We start from the raw sequence: 27,595 nt of genomic DNA on the forward strand, positions 1-27,595 counted from the left end.
CCACCGGTAAAAGAGATCTCATAGTGTAAAAAAACTTTTTTATTGCCAGAAAGGGGACAACCCTACTATCATCTCCTGTGGAGGATCTCATTATTCGGCAATTTACTACAAAGCTGTGCTACAGTACTGTCGTTTCTGTTCGAGGCATGGAAACATCTGGGATTTGATTACCAGTTGTCATAGCCCACCGTCGTTCTGCGTGTGGTCGACATGATGCTCAATGTTTCTCTTCATGAACTGGGAGGTTCGCTTTTTTTCCATTTTTTTCTAGATGAGCTTGATTTAAACCACTCTGGAAAGAGAGTATGTTTGCTGATCTTCAGGGATAGTTCGTGATTATAGAATGCCTTCCCAAATGGCCTAAATTTACTTTGATTAATGTTTATAATCCACCCCGTCTTTGCACCGGGGTGTTATGTGGAATATTATGTACAGCAATTAAAGATGCCTTTGTATCCAGATACCGTCTAGACTGTGACATTGATATTGATGTTACTTCTGGAATGCTCTACGTGGATGTCTGGCAAATCAATAAATACGTAGAGTTTAACGCACATGCTGTTTTTGCACAATTGTATCTGCTGCCCTGTGAAATTGTTTGAATGATACTGTGACTACACGGTACTGCAATAACCTGTGCTATAGCATACAAAGTTATCACAATTGAAGTGCGGCAAGTAGTAATTGTCCTCTATTGCACTGGAGTGATGTTGTTGAAATATTTGTTGGTGATGATTGCAGGGAGAGCTCCATGGCAGTGAAGTGAACGACAGAAAGGTATTGTTGCGTTTTTGAGTGCCGTACATTTCTGGCGAGTTCTCTGCACCTCTAGCCGAGATCCCCATTGCAGCTTTACAGTCTGTTCTATAACGCCGTAGTTGCGTTCCTGAAGAATATCGCGTTATAATAAATAATATACTATATAGGGTCTTTACCCTATATAGTATATTATTTATACTATAACACGTGAGATGCGTACGCAGGCTGAACAAAGACAGGCACGTGGGTAGCATCCAGAAGCATCCAGCAGCATCCCGCAGCCTCGTGTGATTCTACGCCGAGGCAGCTGCTACAACCGCTTATCTCTACTTGCGCGACGTATTTTACATTCACTCGATCGCGTTGTATCCAATTAGCGTCCGCGTTATAAAAAATGTGTCCCCTAATACACTAATAGATTAACGTTATGAAAACACGATACTGTATAGGCGAACAGACTGTATCTGAGATTTTGTGTAAAGGTCCAAGGTCTTATGGCGGCACCGTAACACCGACACCTTATAGAAAAAAAAATACTCATAATTTTTTTAAGAAGTGATATCTTTCACAAATTTTTACTTTTTAAAGCCATGAATATCGACTAATGTTGAGGTACACTACATGAGTCAGTAGCGATGTCCGTGTCCGCTCAATGTGTGAACAGTCGTGAGCACGGATACGACTGTAGTGTATTCATTGACGGTACTACAGTCGCTTTACTTTTTCAGTACAACGATGACTTCAGAGCGTTTTTACGATTTGCATTGATGTACAGAAGACCCTCGATTATCCACGCTAATGACGGGGAGGACGACCGCATATCATTCAAAAGATATCCATTTTCTGCAGATCTCTATGTATAGGTTTACATTAAGAACAAATACTAACGATCGGCCGACCGATGCACGTGCTCAGTGGTAACACTTTCCTGCTCCTGCCCATGAGAGTGCCCACTAAGTGAACAGCAGCAGAGCCACGCCAATCAACATCAAACTCTGCCCATTTTTGTAAATATATTGCAACTACTGTACTTTAGAGGCGATCATGTGGATTTTGGATTAACCGGAGCACATATTTGATTAGTTTAAGCACTGTGTAACTTGTAATACACATTTCCAAGAATAAGAATGTATAACTTTTTAAGATTATTAATTTGGGCTGAAGGGAAAATCCGTGAGTTATTAATTTATGTCAAAATCTCAGGTGTGCGGTGAATCTGCAAATCTAATAAACCACACGCGGATAATGGAGAGTTTACTGTAATTGCTTTAATTGTAATGGAACTTGTAATAAACCAGTGCCGTAGTATGTATATATGTAATGTGCAGGAAATCATGTTTTGAGACGTGACCAAACTCGAATACGATCAATGTGCTCCTGTGCAGCTGCTGCACGATGAATGGGCCAGCTATAACAAGTTCTACAAGTACCAGCCACTTGAACTCATCAAGTAAGGGTTTTGTTTGTGCCATAGCGGCTGTGTTTATTTTTGTGCCTTTGTTTGCAATCCGACAAATCACACGTGCAAGATAATCAGGGAGAGAGAGAGGGTGGCATTCGTCCCTCTTTTCATTTCTGTGATGAGCAGACCAATGATTACTCTATAGGAGTAATTTGTTGACCCACACTCCATCAGGGAAAAAAATCAGTGATTTGAGTTTTCATGTGGACAACCATAATTACACTGAGAAAATGTTCCAGATCCAAATGGTATCTATATTGTGCAACCTACTGTATGTTATCCCTCCCACTATAGTTTTGAATCTTTGCATGTCTTGGCTTTCATACCTAGCAAAAAGTATGATTTTAAAAAAGGCATTTGAATTCCTTCACAAAAATTATTATGTAATAGAACTCTTACATGTGGGAAAAGGCTTTTACGAATATATTAGTTTCCCTATAATTGTAAACCAGTGATTCTCAACCAGGGGGTACGTGAGGTGATTTATAAATATGTGAAATTATATCATACATGATAGTCATTGGTGAATAATTATGTATGAATATGCCAATATAAAATAACTACAATAAAATGTAAATCGACATGGTAACCTCGAACGAATTAAAATACCTTTCTAAACTCATTGATTATAAACAATGCGGTTTACAAGAGTAAGCAGCGAGCGCGAACAAATCACGTCACGCATGCAGAGCGTCCGTTGATTTTTTTTTATTCGCTTGGAGTTACCAGCTAGTTAGGATACCTCACAAAATTGACAATTAGTTAAAATATTGATGTTCATTATTCATACATTTATTTCTCTGAACCGTGATGGGTAAGGCAAGGGGGGGTACTCACTTGAAACTAAATTTAAGCAGTCAGCAGTAGCCAAAAAAGGTTGAGAACTGCCGCTGTAGACAATCTGAGCTGGTGTGGGGTGGTGTAGGCCTCTTAATTCAAACAGTTTTGGAAGCGGAGGGTGGGGGGGCTGAATCAACAGAAATTGCTGCATGACCCAGACATCAACCCCAGTGCGGTGCCAAGGAGATGGCAGGAGAACAAGCAAGCTGCTCGCCGATCTGGATAAATGTTGAATGTTATCTCCATTCATGTGTTTATTTTGTTTGTCCTAATATTCCAGTTTCCTCCCCGATGCAAAATGACATATTATTGGGCAAACATTCAATGTGCTAAAAATAAGTCTTAAAAAAGAGTCATGTTTTAGTAAAGGGGTACCGTGTTACTCATGATTAAGAATCATCTTTTCTCGGTCAGTTGAGACCTCACCTATCACATGACGAACACGCATGATATGGCAAAGGGTGATATCACCTGCAATCAGGAAGGGATTTGCACGTGTTTAAATTTAGGTGAGCAACGTGACCCATGTTTTAATTTACTATTTGAGTTCATGGCTTTTTAGTTTGAAGTTCAATTCAATTGCGGAAATAAGATATTTAATTTTAGAATGATGTTGGGATTGATATTCATTCTCCAAGTTTTACTTTGTATTATGCCTGATTTTCTTCCAGATGGTTAAAATGTTTTCACATTTTCAGTCACTAATCACTCATGCTAAACGGTGAAGAGTACACGTGAATCATTCTGATAAAACATGGATAATGGGAAAGGGCATGTTTTTATTAAATTCGAATTCTATGAGTGTATATGTATGACACAAATAATATACATATCAAGAAGTGCCTGGGTTTGATCCTCTACTAGGGTGCCTTTCTGTGTGGAGTCTTTACGTCCCACCCTTGTTATCCCTTTGTCTCTATCGGTCTCCTCCCAGATAAAAAACAAGTAAACCCGTAAAAACAAAGTTTTTCACTATAAATCCTTTATATGCGTGGCGGCGAACTTAATATAAAGGATTTAAAAATATATTCGCCTGTGGAGGACACGGGGATCGATCCCGCGACCTTTGGCATGGGAAGCGAGGGCGCTACCAACTGCGCTACTCCGCCACGGCCTGTGGAGGGGTTACGCTCTGGGCTCTTACACTCTGACGTTCAGCCAAAGCCATGAATGCGTTCTATTTGAATATATGTAAAATATTTTTTTTTTGCCTAAAAAGTGTACAATTTTGGAAAAATTGTACACTTTGTGTGGAAAATGTCAGCTCGATTGGATCACGGGAAGTGGGTTAAAAAACGACCGAAAGATTTGCACGGTCCTAAGCAAGCAAGCAAGCACGCGAACTTAATATAAAGGATTTAAAAATCATACATTCTAACTGGTACTGTCCAAACGTCCCAATGCTGAATACTTTGCCTGCACGTTCCTCAGTTGGGTTTACTCAGCAACTCCGACTCCGAAAAACTTGTCAGGACTCTCCTGAAATAGTCTTGAGACTAGGTGAGGCTTTCCTGGGTAAACAAACTAAATTATATTAATACAAATATATAACGTCCACTACATTAATAGAATAAGTATTCAAATGCATGAGTTGCAACATTTTTTAACGTAATATTGTGGCTTATTATATTTCAGGAAATATTTTGGAGAGAAGATTGGCCTCTACTTTGCCTGGCTCGGAGTGTACACGCAAATGCTTATCCCTCCTTCCGTGGTGGGAATCGCGGTGTTTTTGTATGGCTGGCTTGCTGCTGACAAAGACATTCCAGGGTAATTACATTTTATATTTTCACAATCTTGCAAAGGGGTCTTTCTAATGCCATCAGGTAAACTCCAAAACAAGGTTCGTTGTGCACTTAATATTTATCACCCATGGGCTTGCAACAACATCACCATCACAGTACTTTCTTATCCATTTCCGATAAGTTTTCTACTGGGCAGATGTGTTTTTGGTAGTGAAATGTTACTGTTGTAATTGTACATCTTGAGTCGACTATTCAATAAAAAAAACGAAAGTAAATTTATGTAGCTTAAAGTGTTATGGTTTCGTTGTACTCAGTAATGCTCTGTTTACCCTCCGGTAATGCGATGTCATGTGACAGATTCGAGACCTGCGTGCTTGGCCAGAACATCACAATGTGTCCCACGTGTGACAAGCTGTGCAAGTACAAGAGCCTCAGTGAGAACTGCGACCGAGTGAGGAGCAGCCACCTGTTTGACAACATCACCACCGTCTTGTTCTCCATCTTCATGGCCCTCTGGGGTGAGCATATTTCAGAATTTTCACGTTAAAATGTGTTGTTAGTTTGCACTGGTATTCATACTAGATTACATCAAAGCATGCTGCTTTGTTTTATGTAGGCCCTGTTTCATGTGTTTAAGGAAAGGTCATTAATCTTGATATTTTGTACAAAAAAATGATTTTCTTTACTATTTTGCAATTACGTGGCCATTCCTGTGCCAACATATAGACAAACCAGTTAATTCCCCTAACATATGAATCAGGATGCATATGACATTACTTTGTGAATGATTCATTATTATATATGCCAACTCTTTGTACATATACAAACATTACTAAACTGTCTAACTGCATCCGGTCACAATAGGAATAGTACCCCTGAGTACACGCAGAAGGGAAACTGCACTGATATGCTTCCAAATGTCCCCCTACAAAAGACGGTGGCTGACACTCCAATTCGGTTTACCAAATATGAATCAATCTGCTGCCCACTGTGATGGCATTTTTGAAGCAAATCCAGGAGGATGAAACCTCCTGCAATTTTCAGTAGTGTTGACTATTTAAGAGCTATACTTAGTGTGTGGGTGCCAGAGGTAGGACATGAAAGAGATTACAAACATTTGCGGAGAACAATCATCAGAAGCAATTGCACGATACTCGCGGTAGAAATCGTCAATGAATTCCAGTGATCAGAGTTGGATTTTTGTGTCTTGTCGCAGTTTTTGAAAACTCACCAAGTAGGGTCATTCGAAAATGTCAGGGATGGTAACTCCCAAGTATTTAATCTCATTGCTCTTCAATTTAATGCCCAGGCATAAAACTGGGGTTGGGCTCGAGCAGCCTGAGAATGAGGGTATCATCTCGGACTTTTAAACATTCAACTTACATCCATGCAGCTCTGAATATTTAGTAGTATATTTCTCACAGCTGATGAATTATGTTCTGACCACATGTATAGTCATGTTTTAATGTAATCATAATTGTTATGCTGTATTATCATCACAGTATTTATACATTGGTAAAGATACAAAGAACACTTTCTAAGACAGATCGTTGAGAGTAACATGCACTGGTGAAGACTTCGCCCGAGTGTGAGGGCCCATTAATAATTTTAACTCGAGACATTAATATACCACACATGTTACGATTTTGATCACACAAAAAAGAGAAGCTGGTTTACATTTCCCAATTGCATTGACCTAATTTGCGTGATAAAATGCAACAACAAAAATTTAAAATAATTAATGTACAGTGATATGTGTGCAAAGAATTAGTAAACCCAATCGCCAATTGTACCAAGTGATCAAATGTGAGTGGTGCAGGTGGTCACTGGTGTTGTAGCACACTGGTCATGCAATACAGAGCATACACGCATCATTTTACCTTCTGTTCTCATCTCACCACCCGTTGCTCATAGTGGATAACTTACATAGCACACAGCGTACACAGTGTGGACATGAGATATGGGCTCAGCCTTCATGCCAGAGCGGTCACACTAAAGTGGTCCTGTATCAGCTTTCTGCCTGCCTATCGATATCTGCAACTTTTGTAAAGAGGCCCTCTAGCTAAAAAATAGCTATTGCAGCATGAAGCTCTATATCTCTGGAAAAGACCAACAATGAATTTAAATTTCCATTGTACCTGGCCATTGTAGACTATACAAACACATTCAACTCCCAAGAAAAACATAAAACCCATTTTTAACAATGGAACAGCCACACTAAGATTTCATGATGAAAGTCTCAAAATGCATATTAAAAAGGGATACAGAATATATTTTCAGAACATTGGATTTGAGAAACAAAGGCATACATATTAATGGTGATGAAAATTCACAATCTTAGATTTGCTGACGTTGCAGTAATTATAACGTCCAGCAGGTTGGTGAAAAGGGTTGTAAGTGGGCAGGACCTTTTCCTATCTTTTTCCATTTATATATTTCATTTCAAACATTTTGTTGTGCAGACATTCTTGTCTGAAAAAAAGAGGCTGATGCTAAAGGTTACACAGCCGTGGCTGGAAAACACACAAAGTGAGAGTGTACCTTTGCTTTGAAATTACAGGGACGCCTCTACTTACGAACATTCTACTTACGAAATTTCAGAGATATGAACAAACCTGTCCGTATGTCCAGTTTCCGGTTCGAAGAGAGAAGAGAGGAAACACGGGCACCAAAGGGAATTAGTATCTACATCTATAGAACACAAAGAACCAGTGGCATCTACATCTGCATAACATGAAGAACAGGAGATTATACAACTTTTAAAGCCATTCCCCGTGTTTAGTGTAAATATCGTACAACATGTTTGGAATCGACAGGAGTAAAGTTGGACTTATGAACCAATCGTCTTATGAACATAATATTGGGATCTATCTCGTTCGTAAGTAGAGGAGTCCCTTTAATGAACACGTGATGGTGCTCATCTCCCTTGGCAGTCCTGCGCCAGTGGTGGAAACTGCACAACGCAGCACTGTCATCGTTTCAAATACGCTACGATCATAAATTGTCACAATGGCCTGAGAACAATTAATTGAGCTCCCACCCCGCCTGTTTAAATGTTAAAGATGCAGGTCACAGCAACCCTTGTCTCCATGGTTAGATAACGCAACAATGAAAACACAACTCACTTAACATCCCCACGTCTTTGCGCCCACGACGTCCATCACGTCGCCAAATTGAGAATGTGACTTGTACAGCTGGTTGTCGTCGAGGATCGAGTTACCGCGTTGCACTCGTAGGCTGAGTGCGTTGGCAACAGTAAGACTCGTGTACACATTTCAATCAGAAGCACGGAAAAAGAGCTATTGATGATTAACAAAGACAAAAGCAGACTGTCATATGTAATATTTTTACATTTATTTTGTAAGTACGTTGTCTAACCCTAAAAGTATGTTATGTTTATTCATCATTGTTTAGGGGGATGTCTGTGCAGTGTGTGATATGTTGTGAGCTGTACCTTTAGACGCATCACGTTTTGTCTGGTCTGTAGCAACCACTTTTTTGGAACACTGGAAACGAATAGAGACCCGCCTCAATTACACGTGGGATCTCAATGGCATGGAGGAGAGTGAGGTGAGATCGACTTGGTGGCGAGATGTTAACTACCTTGCCTGGTATACAGGAGTTAGTGGGTTCGATCCCGACCCTGACGTCTGCTGTATATTTGAAGTTTGCGTGTTCTTCCCGTGGTTGTGTAGATTTTTTCCGGGTTTTCCCTGCATTTACAGTATTTGGCTAATATAAATTTCCACACGATAAGCCACACTTCTTTGAGCTATCATTTTTGATAGCCAGGTCGCTTCTGAAAAAGAGCTATATAGCTCAGTGGGGCTTTACCTGGTAAAATTAAATAGAAACAATTTGTGTTTCTGCCATGTAACCACTGAGTCCTCACTGAAACACACGATCACCATCTTTTATGGCAGGATTTGGGAAACCCCCCTATAACGCTGGATGTTCCACATTTCTAACAATCCCACGGGTCCATTAGCACGAGATCCCGTGCCAGAACTGAATGGTGAGGAATGGTGGGAATCGCCCAGCACTAACCAGCATGCTAAATTGAAAACAAGAATAAACCATCAATGTGATAAACGTTGGCATTGTTTTATAATAATAGGTTATAATTCCTAGACTTGATTACATGCTATTTTATGTGCAATCAGGTTATTATTCTTTTTGGGGGTTGTTAAAATAAGTACCATTTTCTGGGTAAGTGGTTATCTCTTAAGGGAATATGTAAATTTCAATAGTGGCTCATTCTTTCCATTGGAATATGCAGGTCTACGGATTTCCTGTAAAAATGAACCGTTAACATGTCTTATGAACCCACGTAGATAATATGCAACGCTTTGGGCAAAGGCCCCTCTTCGTAGCACATCATAGAGAGGATAAGAGAGTGCATTTTACACCATGGAGCCTCGTAATAATAACGTTTAAAATGTTCTGATGTAAAGTTTTCATTCACGAGTTTTTTGTTTTTTTATGCTTGTGCAAATCTTCCATAGCAATATCATCAAATAATGTTTCCAATATATTTACAGTAATACATATACGTACACGTACACTCTTACACAGGGTTGATGGTGGGTTTTTTTTTACATTGATTTGAATTCGTTTTTGCACCCAGTCTAACTAGCCGGACCAGTCTGGCTCGCCGATATTTTACTGTGTTATCATCCGTAAGTTATATTATAACCACAGGCTGCTTGCGTTATTTTTCTATCAGCAACAACTTCGGCCAGAGTATGAAGCCAAGCTGCTGGAAAAAAAAAGGAAAGTTGACATCAAGCTTGCAAAAACACAGGTCGGTCAAAGCCTATTTGTACTCATCTAATTGAAATACTTTGAGATGAGAATGATTAAACGTCATCATCATCCTCCTCAGCAGCTACCATCAGTTCACTCCTGGGTGATGACCACGCCATGTCCTCATCAGCCTTCATCGTCCAGCCGATGCCACAATTATGCCTTTCTCTTCCAGACGAGCTCCCATCGCTCCTTGTTCCTCAATGGTCATCCTCTCCTCATACGTGTTCACTCTTTTGGCTGCCATTCCATCACCAGTCTCGTCCATTGGCCATCTTCCTTCATTACGTATGCGATGCGTGTATGTCGAACTTCTTTCGCATCGTCGTACATAGCGAACCGTGCGAAGCGAAGCTGCAGTGTTGAGTCGATGGGAATTGTTGAATCTGTGGATAGCGTTAGTCTATGGGCAGTATGCATGTATATATGTGTTGGACTTCTTTCGCGCCGTACATAGCCAAACGTGCGAATCAGAGGTGCGGCTGGCTACGTACGACATGTCCTGCCCAAAGCCTATTTACATCTCTTTTTTTCCGTGTAAATCACAGCACGCATCTATGCATATTTGTATACCATTTTCCTGGAGTAAATGTTACATAAATCTCACCTATTAAGAAATTTCAACACAAACCAAAAGTAATGCATAGTCATTTATATTTTTAGAAGCTGCAGGAACCGTCAAAAGACTCGCACAATAACCGCTGGAAGAACAAGGCTGAGACCATAATGACGGGCAGCAGGATGGTGAGGAGTATGATCCGACACGTGGGATGAAAGTGATGCAGTATAAAACCACATTTCATTATCATTGACTTGAAATGTTTGCGTGTGTAATGATGTGTGCATGTCTGAGTGTGTAAGGGCCATATGGAGTTAATATGCCAGGTTAAGGACAGATGCCAGCCCTGGCAGAGACTGTATTGTCTGAGACTAAGAATCAGAATATTTATTTATATTGGAGGAATCAGATGAGCTATACAGCTCTTTTTCACAGATGTCCAGTAGAGGCGGATCAGAACGTTACAACAACAAACAAAAAAACACGACAGACGTTCAAAGTGTAGGGAAGGTAAACAAATCACAAAAGATACAAATAAAACGAAACTATTTTTATTTGACCAGGTAAAGATCACTGAGCTATTAGTTTATTTTTTAGAAGCTACCTGGACACAAATGATAGTTCAACAAAGTGGGTTATCATGTGGATATTTATAGCATCCAAAGAATCTAAATAATCAAAATGCTAACTCTATGCATCAGTTAAGTGGGCGTTTGTATTAGTGTTGTGCGAGTGCATGTATTATATAAAGGAGATCTCCATTTATCCATTACCCTATTATCTGTGAGCGTTGTAGGGTTCATGAAAACCCATATTACCCGCAACCCTATTCCCATGATCCACAAATATGGTTATGATCTGTTTGTGTATCTTTGCGTGTCTCTATGTCTTTGTCTGTCTCCCTTTTTGCGTGTCTTGTCTCTAGTTCTGTGTGTATTTATGTCCCCATCGTTGTCTCTCCTTGTGACAGAGAGACTCGGATATACAGAAAGACAATCTTAGTAAAAACAGCATGTTGTGTACACACTGTGCTTAAAAGACCCATTGCAGTGCAACTCCTATTACTTGTGATCTTTTTGCGGATTATTAGATCCACGGTATTGGTCCCCCATATCAAAACGAACTAGAGCAGTTCTGTATATGTGTATATATGTGTTTGGGCATGCATGTGTATAGGCTGTATGGATCAGATCCATTGGGAATGGGATAGGCCCTTCCTTGCCAGGACCTCCTTACTCAGCCGCACGAGAATGTTAGGCAGCCCCCTCTCCTCCACCACTGTTGAGGCTAGGGTTGCCACCCTCGGGTTTGACCTGGGCAGTCTGGCAATTGGTATTTGTGTTTGGGTTGCAGAGATGGATTTATAATGAGATCTGGTGGTATTGAGTTGAACTGTATTAGAGGATGCTGAACACTTTTGATAATAGACCTAGCCTGAGAAATACTAATACGTCTGGGTTTGGTCTACAGTGGAAAAAGTGGTGACCCTATTCAGGGCCATACCCTCATCTGCACCCGAGTTTACAGTGCCACTTCACAGCAACGGTTGAGGTGGAGTGGAATGTGAACACCCAGTAGTGAGAGTATCTGCTCATGAATGATAAATGGTGGAATTGGGCCAATACAGGCCAGGATTATGCCACAATCAGACACATTAGCTGGTGTAAATTGTCTATGAATTGCGCCCTGTGAAATTTTATATGCAGATACACGTCTATGCTTTTGTAAAAACACTTTTTATATTTTTGACATAGGACAACAAAACAGTGTATTAATGACAGTTTTTAAAAGTGCACATCTGCAGTTTGACATAGCCGGATTATACAAAATTCTGTGCTCGTCCAAATGAATCCTGAATGATATCATAACTTCCTTAACATTACTTGCAAATCAAACTCTTGAGCACAATATCACATGAGGGTCAGAGCCATCCCTAGGGTATGGCGGATCGCGGCGACCGCCCCAGGCCCCACACTTTAGGGGGGGGCCCAGCGACGATGTCATGGTGTCAGATGTAATATTTTCGGTTTAGTTTGAAGGCATCGGGGGGGGGGGGGGGTGCCAGGCAAGCAGTGTGATTTGCCCCAGGCTCCACACCCCCCTATAGACGGCCCTGAGTAGGGCCCACTGCACAGTTTATATACGAACAGTGCTAGGATCCCCTTCAAATGAGGTACCGCACAAGCCAGGACTTTATACATCTGAGGTTTACCCATGAGCCTCCTCACAAAGCCTCGCCACTCCCACGTGAATCACACTAAAGCATTCTGTGTGTGGTGCCGATCGACAGACAGAGGAGTACGGGCTCAGTTGGAGAGACCTGCTCCCGAGTTTCCTCATCAACTGTTCCTGCATTTTATTCATGGTCAGTGACGTTACTTTTTATTATGCACACGTGTTTCCTTGTTATGTACGTTTATGTTCGGCCAATTAATGCTTTACGCACGTGCACTGCCTTACTATTTTAATTTTTCATTAATGTCTCTTGTGTCCATATACTGATCCAGTTACTATATAATGTGTTACATAAAATATTATACAAATCATAAGATAGGCATTATAGTAATCAAACTATAACACTTGATCATCCGTGGTGGAATCGCTCTACATTATAGTTGGTGCATTAAAGCTCATAAGCACCGACATGCTATGCGTAGTATGTGCATTCAACAACACCAAAAACAAATCAACAGCAGCACAAACAAGAGCAACAACATCATCAACAACAGCAGCAACAACAACAGCAGCAGCAATAGCAACAACAGCAACAAAAAACAACAGCAGTAGAAACAACAACAAAAATAGCAACAACAAAACAACAGAAACAACAACAATAGCAAAAACAACACCTTTGCGATGGCGACGCTGTGACATCTGCTGCTGCCCGACTGCTTGCGGCCAGGGTCCTGGTCTCGTGGGTCTCCGGCTGAGAGAGCCGAGCAGTCTGGTTAAGCAATGACTGCCCCTCCTCCTTGGAGAACTTGAGGCCATATCGGGAACTTCTCTTGACTTGCTGATTGGCCAACTTTCCAATTCAAACGACTCGAGTCCCGGCACCCACTGTGCCACGATCTGCTGTGGAAATACCGACCCCGACCAGCCCGTATTCGTCACTTGTTGCAATCCCTCGCACCATGTTTGCGCTGCAGATCTAGTCAGTTCTTGCTCTGCCCTACATCCACACGATTGTGGAAGAGCGCCTTCAGTGCCAAACCCTGGACCACGGTTCCTCTTAACTTTTGAATTGGTCAATGAATGTTCCATCGTCAACAAGACGGCGCTGATGATGCACGATCTCATCAACAATTGTGGACTCGACATACTGTATTGGCCATTACCGAAACCCGGGTATATGATGACTCACCGGACGTAATTAAACATGAGGCTACACCTAACGGATACGCTATTGTACATCAGCACCGTCATGGGAAGCCTGGCACCGGCAGCCCACACCGTGGAGGGATCGCACCGATTCACCATGAAGTCCTGAGCGTCTCATTAACAATCACGTTACTGGAGCTGCTCCTTGTGAAAATAACCACTAGCATGCGGGGGCGTATGATCGCTGTCATCTATCAACTGCCGTCCTCACAGCTGTCAGAATTATTTTCTGAGCTTTACAATCAGCTAGACTGTGGGTCACTTGGCTCTCGCTACATAATCTGTGGTGACCTCAACTGTCCCGGACCAACCGGTTCTTATGGTAAAATCAAGAGTGATCTCACGGAGATTATCGACAGTCACAGTTTAACCCAGCACCTCAGTGGCATGACATGTCGCTTGGGAAATATACTGAATCACATCTTCACATCCACCAATGCCATAACTGTGACCGATATTTTCAAAGATGTGAGTATTTCAGATCACAGTCTCGTGACTTGCAAAGTGGCATTGCCGATTATACGCCCATCTGTCACAATGATATCATACAGAGACAGGAAATGACTGGAACACAATGCTTTCCGTCAGAATATCCGGTCATGATCGGTGTTTAAATCTTGGATCGACGGTCAATTCATTTGCAGCTCAATAAAATAATTACATCACTGCTGTTCTTGATGAACTCGTGCCCATCCAAATAAGCACAAAGAGAGCAGGGAATGTGCACAGTAACTGGCTCTCACCGAAGGCAATCGCAGCGAAGCAGACGTGGATGAGGCTGGAGTGTCTTTGGAAGAAAACTGGTTGTGAGACTGTCCAACTCGCTTACAGAGTGGCCTGCAGATCTGCCAACTGATTCATGGTTGAGTCTCAGATCGTTCTATGTTCTTCGTGTCAATGAGTCGACTGTCAACCCCGTGCTCTGTGGCGCGTCGTGAAGGGCCTGCTGCACTCCGACCCCCCATCAACTAGTCAATCCGGTCTGTGCACAGTACTTGCGATGTTCTTTGCCAATAAAATAGTGACGGTCAAAACGGCAGTTTCAAAATTGAAGGCAACGCATTGTCCCAGTCTGACATCTGAGTTTTATCAACCTGAAACCAATGCAAAACTCGAGACCCCGGCATCAACATTGGTGGTAAAGGTGTCGATGTTCATCGCACGGTTGCCAAATGAGACATGGCTGCTGGACTACATCCACACGTCGATTCTCAAATCATGCTCAGAGCCTCAGACGTCCGTGTGCTGCTGATTGTCCACCTGGCAAATCGTTCGTTCAGCAAGGGCTGTTTCCCAGACTGGTTAAAAATGGCGGAGGTAACACCGCTCCTGAAAAAAAGTTGTCGTGAGCCATAGTATCCCCGCAAACTATCGCCTGATCTCAAATTTGAGTACGATTTCAAGGGTCATCGAGTGCCTTCGTCTGAAGCGGTTACTTCTCCACGTCACTACAATGGGCCAGCCGCATTAAAATAATGATTAGACACAGCAGAAGTGTTGGTCCAACCGTGTTTCAAATCTGCCTTGTGCTCACGGACACGGTCCGAGACATGTCGCTTAGTTTCCCCAATGTAACTGCTGCTGCAAATACAGCTTAATTTGTAAACTACATTATAGACTGCCAGTACGCTCACCGAGGTTAAGAACCAGGCTACAGTCTACATTATAGACTGCCAGTACACTCACCATTCAGATGTTTAAAAATCACCAAACTATTCCTTTAGTTCATTTCATATTCCGTACAGTAAAACGACAGGAGCTCTCTTACAGATGTTGCACCATAATAAGGCACTGGAGGCAGCTGACCTGCCACCGTACTCACGGGCCAACAGGGGGCAGCTGAGAGAGAGCGAGGTGCGTATGGGTTGACCGAAGGTCAAACCCCCGCCCCCCCCCCCCCATGACCGGAGGTTGACACCCCAGACCCCCCAGGGGCTGGGGACTGAGGGGGATGGGGGCCCCCCACCACTTCCTAAGACCCCTTAAGATTTAAGATCCTCTAAGACCTTCTAGAAGGTTCTGGAGAGGGGGTCATGAGGGGAGGGGTGACCCCGACCTGGGGATAAAAGGCCGGCACTCTGGATGGGCCGGGCAGTGTTTGCCAACTCAAGCTTAAAGACATCCGAAGACCTGAAGACTGGACCAGGACCCGGGAACCCTCAACCAAGGCTCGTGTTAGAGCCGGTTGTAGTGGATCCGAGGTAGCTAGGACACCCTGGAACCCTCCCCGAGGCTCTCGCTAGAGCCGGGGTGTAGCGGACCAGAGGTGAGCCTGACCCCCCTGGACCCTCCCCGAGGCTCTGGGTAGAGCCGGGGGTTGCAGTGGACCAGGGGCGAGTCCCGTACCCCGAGTGGGTCGGTCAGTCCAGTCTTCCCTTAGAGCCGTGGCGAGGGACCGGCGTGTAGGGTAGCCCGGAGTGCGTAGGACACGCTAGAAGGGAGGCTGTCTCTCCCTTAGGATATAGGGTGGAAGGGATCATACAGTAGTGTTAAATAAGGTTGTGAAGAGTGTTGTAATAAACGCGTTGCCTCCTAGCAGACGTCTCCGTGTGGTTAGTTACAAGACACAACACAGATATGTATAATTTGCTTTGATGTACGTTGTATTCTTGTTTACATTTTGTTTTGCAGGTTTTACTTTCATTTGCAATCGTGGTTGGAATGATATTTTACCGCATTACCATGAACGTGCTTCTGGCCAACAGTACCGACCCTTACTTAAAATCCAACCGTTCAGCTATCATCATGGCTACAGCTTTCCTCATCAATCTCGTCATTATCCTAATTCTGGATGAGATTTATGGCTCCGTTGCACGCTGGCTCACTGTCATCGGTACGTACCCCACACGCGAGCACAGGTTGACACTTAGGGACAGATTCACATGTTCTACTATAATGAGCCAAGAATATCCGTGTGTCCCGTGCGTGATGTCACTCCATGACGGCCAGCCCGCCTCATTAATAATCATGAAGAGGTGACGTCCTAACTTAAAGCTTTCGTGACTGCAGAAATTAATATTCTTGGGTCTTTTGGTATAGTCACGTAGATAGGTTCAAATAAAATAACAAAAATAACAAAAAAAACTACGTTTCAATCGCAACAGAAGCAATCGTCATCAGGAAAACAATTAACCCGTAAAAACAAAGTTTTTCACTATAAATCCTTTATATGAGTGGCGGCTAGAGTCCTCTCGTCCTCTGGCTTGAGATGGCTGCCACCTATGGGTCAGATGATTGCTTGGCACCATTAAGCAATTGGTAATTACATATAATTTTTTGTTCCTAAAAAGTGGAAAATTTTGGAAATTTTTTTCACGAAAATAAATTGTCACGCACAACGAGTCTGTGTGCAAAATGTCAGCTCGATTGGATCACGGGAAGTGGGTTAAAAAACGACCAAAAGATTTGCACGATCGTAAGCGCGCAAGCAAGCAAGCGAACTTAATATAAAGGATTTAAATAAAAAACGACCGAAAGATTTGCACGGTCGTAAGCGCGCAAGCAAGCAAGCAAGCGAACTTAATATAAAGGATTTAAAAAAAAACCTTAGATTTTCCGGAAAGTCGTGCCAGCTCATGCCACTGGATTAAGTGAGGAGGGCCCGCTGGCAGTTCTGAAACATGTCCTGCTGCTACAACAGCTGGGTATGCGCGAAGTTACCAGAATATATGATGCCAGTTGTTTGGCATTCAGAATTACTTGGAGTGGTGAGGAAACGGAACTCGTTCTTATGACGGTTGCTCATTTTTAATATGGGAGAGTGAGTAATTCGGTCCAATTTTCTCTCCCAAGTAATCCCCTCTATTTTTTTTATGGGACACCAATGTGGATGTTTTAAACGTGCTTTACCGGCGACTGAACGAATGCCAATAACTCGATCCAGAATACAATGAATTTTAACAAGAGTTGGCATTTATTAACTATGCTTTGATTCGCAATGGTAATAGCTATGAATCCCTTGCAAGCCACCATATGAAAACCTTCCACTTCTCCAGCAGAAATTTCTTCATATAAAGCATAACTCTCCCAAAGATAAAGCTCTTGATTAAAAAAATCTTAGCAAGTATCCAAGACGGGTGAGAAAACAAAACCACTCGAAGTGGTGTTAATGCAAGAGCTTTGGGTCGCTTGAAGTAATTTTAAGGATTGCTCAGATGGGGAATGCACACACACAAGGTGATACCCCGGTGCTTCTAACTGCAAGAGATGTGTTGCTTCATCCGTTCTTGGAGAGGACGCTGCAAGGCAAGTTGGACGTTGTTCCTTTGTCGAACAACAGTGTCAAGAACAATTTTAGATATGACTTGTCAAGTAAAAGAAAAAGCGAATTGAAAACATCGAGAAAAGCAAGTAGTTTTCATTGCAATCAGATGAGAGGGCAAATTGTTGCTGAAATTCTTGCATATGTAAAGTTTGAAGCAGATATGGAAGTTAAAGAAAGTTTATTTTTATTTTGTGAAGCTTTTGTCAAGTCGTACAACATCAGAAGAGATATTCAAGAAACTGGATAACCTGATGAACAAGAACGGACTACAGTGGCAAAAATGCATTGGTGTGGGCACCTAATGGGGCTCTAGTTATGACTAGCAAGTCAGGAGGAGTTCTGGCACAAGTAATAGAAGTTGCACCCACTACCAAATTCACACACTGCAGTATACATCGTGAGGCTCTAGCAACCAAAACAATGCCTGCCAACCTCAAGGTAATTTTAATTCAGGGAGCATAAATGTGGTCAATGTCGTAAAAGCACGGCCACCTCAAATTCACGGTTATTTTCTCTTTTGTGCAACGAAATGGGGACCGACCACGAAAAGCGTCTTCTGCATACTTGTGGCAAGGTGTTGTTGGCCCGCCTGTTTGAACTCCATTCTGAGACGCACATTTTTCTTAAGTGAAATTAAGTTTGTGTTTTTCTGACCGTTTTCACCGATGAGCTGTGGTTGCAAATGCTTGCCTATTTTGTGGACGTGTTTACATGGTTCTGTATACTATCGTGTTTTGTACTGTTTGTTCTTGTAACGTTCTTACCCGCCCCTACTGGACATGTTAAAAATTAACCCGTAAAAACAAAGTTTTTCACTATAAATGCTTTATATGCGTGGCATCGGTTTTATTTTATTATTCATTTCTGTTTTTCTTAAGTAAGAGTTTCATTTTTATCACATTGGTATTTTAAATTAAATATAAGGAAAGTCGTATATAAGGATTATAAGGTTTTCAGTTTTTGTATGATTGTTTATATTGTACATTTTTGTTGTTTTCTTGAATAATTTTCTGTGTTTAGGAAAAATATGTGATTGTGTTAGTGAAATTAATTTTTTCCTAAAAAGTGGAAAATTTTGGAAATTTTTTTCACGAAAATAAATTGTCACGCACAACGAGTCTGTGTGCAAAATGTCAGCTCGATTGGATCACGGGAAGTGGGTTAAAAAACGACCGAAAGATTTGCACGGTCGTAAGCAAGCAAGCACGCAAGCACGCAAGCAAGTGAACCTAATATAAATGATTTAAAAAAGATCGGGAAAGCTGCTGAGATAGGCTGATTTAAAGGTTTGAAATGGGTGTAGCCCAAGGGTCATAAACGAAGTCGGCAGGGCTAGTGATTTTAAAGTGAGAAATTTGCATTGTAATGTAAGGTCGGAGACCTACCTCCACGACGACAAAGGTGCGGAGGTGGCCATTGTATTGTGAGAGATTAGCATTTCAATGTGAGATCGCAGAGCCACCGCTACATCGAGGACAAGAGCGACGGTGGCCGTGTTAGTGTGAGACATTTAACCTGTTAATGTAAAACCAGAGAGTCGAAAATCAATACTAACATTGGAAGATAGGATGGAAACATCACAGCCAGTTATGACTTAAACTGGTTAATAACGTCCTTCTAATGATTGCTCAGTTTGTATCCATCTTCTCGGTTGAAATTGTGTCCGTGTCTATATATATGGATGGCTTCATGAACGAATCTTTGTGAATAGCCAGTGGGCTTGGAAAGTACCTTCGTCTTAGAGAAATAAATTTCGTGTGAGCCCACCGAATTAAAACAATGATCAGCCACGGCCAAGGTATTGGTCCTACCGTGTTTCAGATCTGCCTTGTGTTCACGAACACGGTCCAGGACATGTGACTTAGTTTCCCCAATATAACTACTGCGGCAGACACAGCTTAGTTTTCAGACGCCGGGGTATTACATGTCAGGGATCACATCCTTCACAGGTGGGATCAGATCAATAATTTTATGTACTGTGTTAAATCGAACCTGGATCTTGTGTTTGCTCATGATTTTGGAAATCTTTTTAGTGACCCCTGCTATGTATGGCAAGGTGATGGCTTTGATTGGATCTTCAAATGGTTCTTTCCCAACGGTTGGGGTGATAGCTTTACGGATTGTGTGGTCTGAATATCCATTCATCTTGAGAGCTTGGTGTACGTGTTCCAGTTCACTGGCAAGGTAATGGCGGTCGGAAATACATCGAGCTCTATGGTGTAGAGTTTTGATGAAGGAATTCTTCTTGGATGGATGGATGGTGGTGGGAGTCAGGTTTTAGGTAGGCATCCATATGGGTGGCTTTCCTGTAGACAGTGTCCCATTGAGCCATCTGGTTTCTTTTCAATTAAAACATCCAAAAATGGTAACTTCCCATCCTTTTTCACCTCCATGGTTAATATGATGCCTGGGTGTATGGAATTGATGACCATTGCAATCATTGAAGATTTGATCAAACAAGGACTGAATGCTGATGTATTGGCCCTGGTGAGACACTGCCTCACCAACACTTACTTCACCTGGAATGGAACATTTTACAAACAAGTTGAAGGTACCCCAATGGGTTCTCCCTTATCTCCAGTTGTAGCCAATGTTTTCATGGAAAAATTTGAAATGGATGCCATCCAGGCATCCACTCTACGTCCGTCCTTGTGGAAGAGGTACGTAGATGACACGTTCGTCATCTGGCCACATAGCCGACCAGTTCTGAACCAATTCTTCAACCACATAAATTCCATACACCTGTAACGGGTTCCGGAGACACTTGTAGAGGTAACTTGTTTATTACAACCCAACACTCTCCAACAGTCCAACTCTCCAACACTCCTGATACTCTGTTACAGCCTAGGTACACAGCCTAGGTACACAGGCAAGATACTCTACTCTGGCTACGCTCTGGAACTCGCCCTCACAAGGTCGTAGAGTTGGGAGTTTCAGAGTCCCACCACTGGCTCTCACAGCGTCCCAGGGTCCTCCGATGGCTGGTCTTGGGTCTTGAGCTACGACTGGGCCCTGATCGTCCAGGGAGCTCCCCTTTTATGCCTGGTCCAACGAGGGGTGGGGCCGTGTGCGCCACTAGACATCCCACAGAGCACACACAGCCCCCCCCCCCCCCCCGTTGGCGGCGCCAAGAGGCTTAAGCGCCTGAGAACCCAACGCCTGGTGCCAAGAGGCTTAAGCGTCTGGACCCGCCTGGGAACCCAACGCCTGGTGCCAAGAGGCTTAAGCGCCTGGCCCACCCAGGGTCCCAGAGCCCCCAGCAGCCCCTCCCTTCTTATGTCACTACATTACCCCCCTCTACGTAGCCTCCAGCCGACCCGGCTGTCAATAATTAGAAAGTTTAAATTAACGAAAGGGAGAGAGAGAAAAAAAAATACGCAAGCCTCAACAGGAAAAGAAAAGAGAACAAGAAAGCAACCATAAATACCATAACCAACCTGTACAACTTTACACTATATACAAGCATCAATCAACAAAAAGATGAAGCAATGACACGTGAACAAACGACCCACGGCACACCTAGCCCTCCTCGGGATCCGCATAGAAAACGGGGAATTAACAACAAATATACCGACGCGTTCGATGCACAACCAACACCGGTAATCGAACCGAAATCACACAATCACCGCATGGATGGCAGGGATCCACACCACCCTGCCACCCTCCCATCCATCAGGTGGTGAGAAGGCGAAGACCAACATGTCTATCACCCCTCTACACACACTTATCCGGACGTCTGTCTACGTCCCAGGTCGAGAAGTCGTACTTCAGGGCCGACCCATGTACTGGACAAAGAAGTCGCACTTCAGGGCTGCTCCAGTATCTACATTTTTAAATATATATATAAAATTGACATGACACAAACAAAATAAATCTGCCTGCTCCTGTCCATAAATGGTGGCCGCACGCGCGAACCGCATCTCTAAGGCATCCCGTGCTTGCGTCCTAGCAGCCCTCAATGAGGACCACCACCGACATTACATGTCAACCGTTAGCAACCCCCGCCTTTCCAACATGGCGTCTCCATCCTAAAACCACGCACGTCGGCCATATCGGGGGGGAATTTCAACCCAGTCTCTCTCCAAGACTCGCATTGCAGCATATAGCTGTACTGACCGAGCTGAGACGACCCAGTCTCTCTCCAAGACTCGCATCGCAGCATATAGCTGTACCGACCGAGCTGAGAAGACCCAGTCTCTCTCCAAGACTCGCATCGCAGCATATAGCTGTACCGACTGAGCTGAGACGACCCATCGTTCACTCCCTGCACAACATGCACCCTAACAACTGAGGGATACAGTCCCAACGTAACGGGACAACTACACCTGAACACCACGAATCTCCAGCCCACTGTTTCAACGCGCCTCGGAGTGTTTCAATCTCCGGGCCGTCAGGGCGAGCCTACTGCTCCAGACGCACCACGGAGAGTCTCAATCTCCGGGCCGTCAGGTCAAGCCGTCAGCTATTCCATGACGGGACCACATTCTCCGAGCCATGTGAGTGCACAGCCCACTAGGCTAGACATGCCACGAAGTGTTTCAATCTCCGGGCTGTCAGGTCAAGCCATCAGCCATTGCATGACGGGACCACACTCTCCGAGCCATGTGAGCACACAGCCCACTAGGCTAGACATGCCACGGAGTGTCTCTATCTCCGGGCTGTCAGGTCAAGCCGTCAGCCATAGCATGACGGGACCACAACTCTCGTGTTAGACACGCAACACCCGCTGGGCCATCCTGGTCAGGATCTGCACCCCAAGATATTTGAGAGCCAGCATGACAATTCCAAATCCTTGGCAGCATGTCACCATCTCAAGATAAATGCCCCATACAGTATATACATCGTTAACAATGACAGCACAAGCTATACATTAACAATCATGAACAAAGCTCAATACAAACCATATATTGTTAACAATCACAAGCAAAGTTTCGCACACACATTGACAACACTCACGAGCGAAGCTCCACACAGTTTACCCAACAACAATCACGACTCCCCGACGACAACGAAGAAAATGGCAACAAAAAAATCATTAATCCGGAGCGTGTAAACGGACGAAGTGTCAGGGGCCTGGTCTCCCGACCTCCAACCTTTGGCTCAGAGCAGCAAAGGCGGCGACCAGCGTGTCGGTCGATGTGCCGGCCCCGGCGCCGGTTACAGTAAGAATGGCGCCCTCACTGTCCGGTCGCAGCGCTGATGACGCAGTATGCTAGGTTGAAGCCAGCTGTCGTCCGGCAGTGAAGGTCACAGCGCTGATGACGCGGCGTTGCTTGGTTGGACCACGTTGGGCCCGGAAGTGACGTTGCTCCCAGCGGTCATTGCTCCCCCGGCAGAAGTGACGACACACCCGGAAGCATCTCCCACATCCGTGGGGGGAATGCCGGTGGCGGAAATGGCGGCGGCGGGCTCGGGCGAGCGCTGCGCCTCCTCTCTCCCTCCCGCCATCGGCCGCGAGCACTGCATCCCGCCCAGGAGGGAGGCGGTGGCGCAGAGCAGCTCTGCGAGGTGAAGCAGCGCCTTCTCCATCCCTGCTCCCGACGCTGGAGAGGGGACGGTCGGCGGAGCAGACAGCTGCTCAGCCGGCGGTGCGGCGTGGTTGTCGGCCGGCGGTGCAGCGTCGCTGTCGGCCGGCGTTGGCCGCCCCATCGCTGCTTGCTCCTCGACATCGCCGTCAGGACTGAAGGTACGTGGCTTACTTCTTGTCTCCATAGCCACTTCTGACGCCTAATGTAACGGGTTCCGGAGACACTTGTAGAGGTAACTTGTTTATTACAACCCAACACTCTCCAACAGCCCAACTCTCCAACACTCCTGATACTCTGTTACAGCCTATGTACACAGCCTAGGTACACAGCCTAGATACTCTACTCTGGCTACGCTCTGGAACTCGCCCTTACAAGGTCGTAGAGTTGGGAGTTCCAGAGTCCCACCACTGGCTCTCACAGCGTCCCAGGGTCCTCCGATGGTTGGTCTTGGGTCTTGGGTCTTGAGCTACGACTGGGCCCTGATCGTCCAGGGAGCTCCCCTTTTATGCCTGGTCCAACGAGGGGTGGGGCCGTGTGCGCCACCAGACATCCCACAGAGCACACACAGCCCCCCCCCCCCCCCCCCCCCCGTTGGCGGCGCCAAGAGGCTTAAGCGCCTGAGAACCCAACGCCTGGTGCCAAGAGGCTTAAGCGTCTGGACCCGCCTGGGAACCCAACGCCTGGTGCCAAGAGGTTTAAGCGCCTGGCCCACCCAGGGTCCCAGAGACCCCAGCAGCCCCTCCCTTCTTATGTCACTACACACCCAACCATCAAATTCACCATGGAGGTGTAAAAGTTCTAGATTGCTTCTCCCTGCTCAACCAGTCTACATAACAAAGGCTCAGTCCCAGCAGCAGCCGCAGCCGTACCAACCTTATCATAAAAAAACTCTTCTCCAGGGGCCTACCCTGTCTCCTCCCCCCTCAACCAGGTCGGGTCTCTTGGGATTTCTCTTTACTTGATACAGCAATCGTGCTGTGACGGTTCCACCTGAAGACGAAAGCTTGTGTTGCCTCCGAAACGTCGTGATTTTTTATTTCTATTATTTCTTCTATTTTTATTATTTATCTTTTATTATTTATTTATGTACTTCCCTACGTGACTTTACCGAGAAAACCTAAGAGTATGAGGTGTAAAAGGATGGCAAGTTACCATTATTGGATGTTTTAATTGGAAAGAGACCAGATGGCTCAATGGGACACTCTGTCTACAGGAAAGCCTACCTAAAACCTGACTCCCACCACCATCCATCCCAGAAGAATTCTGTCGTAAAAAATGTACACCATGGAGTTCGATGTATTTCTGACCGTCATCACCTAGCCAATGAACTGTAACACGTACACCAAGCTCTCAAGATGAATGGATATTCAGACAACATAATCCATAAAGCTATCACCCCAACCGTTGGAAAAGAACCATCTGAGGACCCAATTTAAACCAAAACCATCATACATAGCAGGGGTGATTAAAAGGATTAAAAAGATTTCCAAAATCATGAGCAAACACAAGATTCAGGTTTGATTTAAACAGTACTTAAAATTCGTGATCTGATCCCATCTGTGAAGGATGTGATCCCTGACATGCAATACCCCGGCGTCTGCAAACTAAGCTGTGTCTGCCGCAATAGTTATATTGGGGAAACTAAGCGACATGTCTCGGACCGTGTTCTTGAACATAAGGCAGATCTGAAACACGATAGGACCAATACCTCGGCCGTGGCTGATCATTGTTTAATTGCGGTGGGCTCACAGGAAATGTATTTCTCTAAGACGAAGGTACTTTGCAAGCCCACTGGCTATCAACAAAGATTCGTTCATGAAGCCATCCATATATATGTAGACACAGACACAATTTCAACCGAGAAGATGGGTACAAACTGAGCAATCATAGGAGGGACTTTATTAACCAGTTTAAGTCATAACTGGCTGTGATGTTTCCATCCTACCTTCCAATGTTAGTAGTTATTTTCGACTCTCTGGTTTTACATTAACAGGTTAAATGTCACACACTAACACAGCCGCCATCGCTCGTGTCCTCGATGTGGCGGTGGCTCTGCGATCTCACATTGACATGCTAATCTCTCACAATACAATGGCCACCTCCGTGCCTTGTCGTCGTGGAGGTAGCTCTCCGACCTTACATTACAATGCAAATTTCTCACTTTAACATCACTAGCTCCACCCACGTCGTTTATGACCCTTGGGCGACACCCATTTCAAACCTTTAAAACAGCCTGCCTCAGCAGCTTTCCAGCTCTTTTTTCTCCTGGTGACGATTGCTTGTGTTGTGATCGAAACGTCGTGGTTTTTTCTTATTTTTGTTATTTTCTTTGACCCTATCTACGTGACTTTACCGAAAGACCCATGAATAGGTGACGTCCTCCACATGGATCCCCCCCTCACTAATAATCATGAGCAGGTGACGTCACTCCACATCGAACATCCCCCCTCATTAATCATCATGAAGAGGTGACGTCTTCCAAATGGACACCCCCCCCCCCCCCCATTAATAATAATTAGCGGGTGGCGTCACTCCACATGGGGGGGCGAGGTGCCTCCTCCCCCCTCCTCAGCGTCAACTTACAACCTTCACTATAAAGGCAGAACCCTCACGTCACATGATCTCCATAACGATATTGAGACATAGAAGTAAAAAGGACGTCATGATGAACAAGAGAAGTTAACCTTTAATGAAATAAGTCTGTGTCACCGCAGCCTTACAAATTGCACACCAATTGATGCGATTAATATCACGTGGCGGTCTGCTTTTCACTTGCAAGTTTCAGATTTAGTGAAATACACCCGTCCTTGGACGGGCAAAAGGCTAGTCTTTACATAACCGGCGAACATGTCGCCTTGGCAACATGTCTAATATTTTTGGCAGTGATGACACCAGCATGCTTGCATCAAAATAAGAAGAGATATTCGCCGCACATGTGATTTGAGCTATAGTTACACCTGGACGCCTATTTTTCAGTGGTTTTACACATGAGACAACATGTCATGCTCTTCTGTATTTCAGTATATGCCCTGTTGTCTTGTTAGACATTACATGGCATCATTGGCTATGAAACGTTTATTTTATTACTTAAACAAATTATCAAAAAGCACACTAGCTACAATAAATGTTGTACTACAATGTAACAATTTCCATTTTAAACCTTCAGTTTAGACATATCACACATTACTGTATGAAGTTACCTTCTTGAGAATAAGCTTTAACTAGTTCATCTTCAAGAAGGTAACTTTATACTACCTCACCTGGTATACAGAAGGTAACTTGAACTACCTCACCTGGAATACAGGAGGTCGTAGGTTCGATCCCAACCCTGGTACCTGTATATTTGCATGTTCTCCCCATGGTCGCGTGGATTTTTCTCCGGGTCCTCCGGTTTTTTGCTCCACATTTAAAAACAAGCGTTTAGAGTATTTGGGTGCTACAAATTTCAACATGATAAGCCACGTCGTTGAGCTATTGTTTGTGGCCAGGTCGCTTCTGATAAAAGAGCTATGTAGCTCAGTGGGCCTTACCTGGTAAAAAAAAAGTTTAACTTGCACGCGAACCTCAAACACGCTGTGCCACTGTCCTATGTTTGTTTGTACATGCACGATCGCATCATTCATTATTATTCACAATGCATAATTATGCGCTCCTGCGTGTACAGCTCCTTTATCAAGCCACTGCTGGATGAGGGTCTCCTTACCCTGTGTAGGTCGTGGGGGGTTATAGCCATGTCCCAGCTTGCTGGCACTTTCAGTGATTTCTGGGTGCACTACCCAGAAATTAGCTCAAAGTGGTTCGATTAAATGTCGTACGTTTGATGTTAGATTCGGTCGAGAAAATGTTTCAGACACTGCTGGGTGTTGGTCAGCATTTGATCATTTTAAATAGGCACGTATAATTTATCTATTGAAATGTAACAATCTTGTAGGGTGGTGGAGGGTTAATGACAATATATTTTGGCATAACACCACTACGTGGTCTAACCCACGAACACATTTGGATGTCATTATTTCAACATATGGATCATTGTATTGTCTACGGAAACCCACATTGCAAGCAATTACAACTGTACGACGACGACGATGGTGGTGGAACTGTGTTCACACTGATGGATGTGAGTAGTCTTCAGCATTTGTAGAAGACTGCCCCCTTAATTTCGCTCGCAGGGGCTATAGATAATCTCCGCTCGGGGCCGGCCGTCCATATAGGCTAATTAGGCGGTCGCCTAGGGCGCCAAGTTAAGCGGGG

At 44.1% G+C, this 27,595-nt stretch overlaps 1 protein-coding gene across 2 annotated transcripts in view; it reads left to right on the forward strand.

The window, feature by feature from the left end:
• Positions 1-27,595, forward strand: part of LOC133350388 (anoctamin-1-like) — a 103,434-nt gene that overhangs the window by 53,778 nt on the left and 22,061 nt on the right. For both annotated transcript variants that reach the window (XM_061564722.1, XM_061564721.1), the window contains exons 10-18: positions 742-777; positions 2,145-2,209; positions 4,697-4,831; positions 5,164-5,324; positions 8,294-8,376; positions 9,533-9,610; positions 10,276-10,356; positions 12,462-12,536; positions 16,184-16,385. In XM_061564722.1, the coding sequence (XP_061420706.1) occupies positions 742-777; positions 2,145-2,209; positions 4,697-4,831; positions 5,164-5,324; positions 8,294-8,376; positions 9,533-9,610; positions 10,276-10,356; positions 12,462-12,536; positions 16,184-16,385 (916 nt within the window). The remainder of the gene's footprint in view (positions 1-741; positions 778-2,144; positions 2,210-4,696; positions 4,832-5,163; positions 5,325-8,293; positions 8,377-9,532; positions 9,611-10,275; positions 10,357-12,461; positions 12,537-16,183; positions 16,386-27,595) is intronic.

This window comes from Lethenteron reissneri, chromosome 33, assembly GCF_015708825.2.
Source record: "Lethenteron reissneri isolate LAM-NWPU_2019-01 chromosome 33, ASM1570882v1, whole genome shotgun sequence".
Classification (NCBI taxonomy): Eukaryota; Metazoa; Chordata; class Hyperoartia; order Petromyzontiformes; family Petromyzontidae; genus Lethenteron; species Lethenteron reissneri.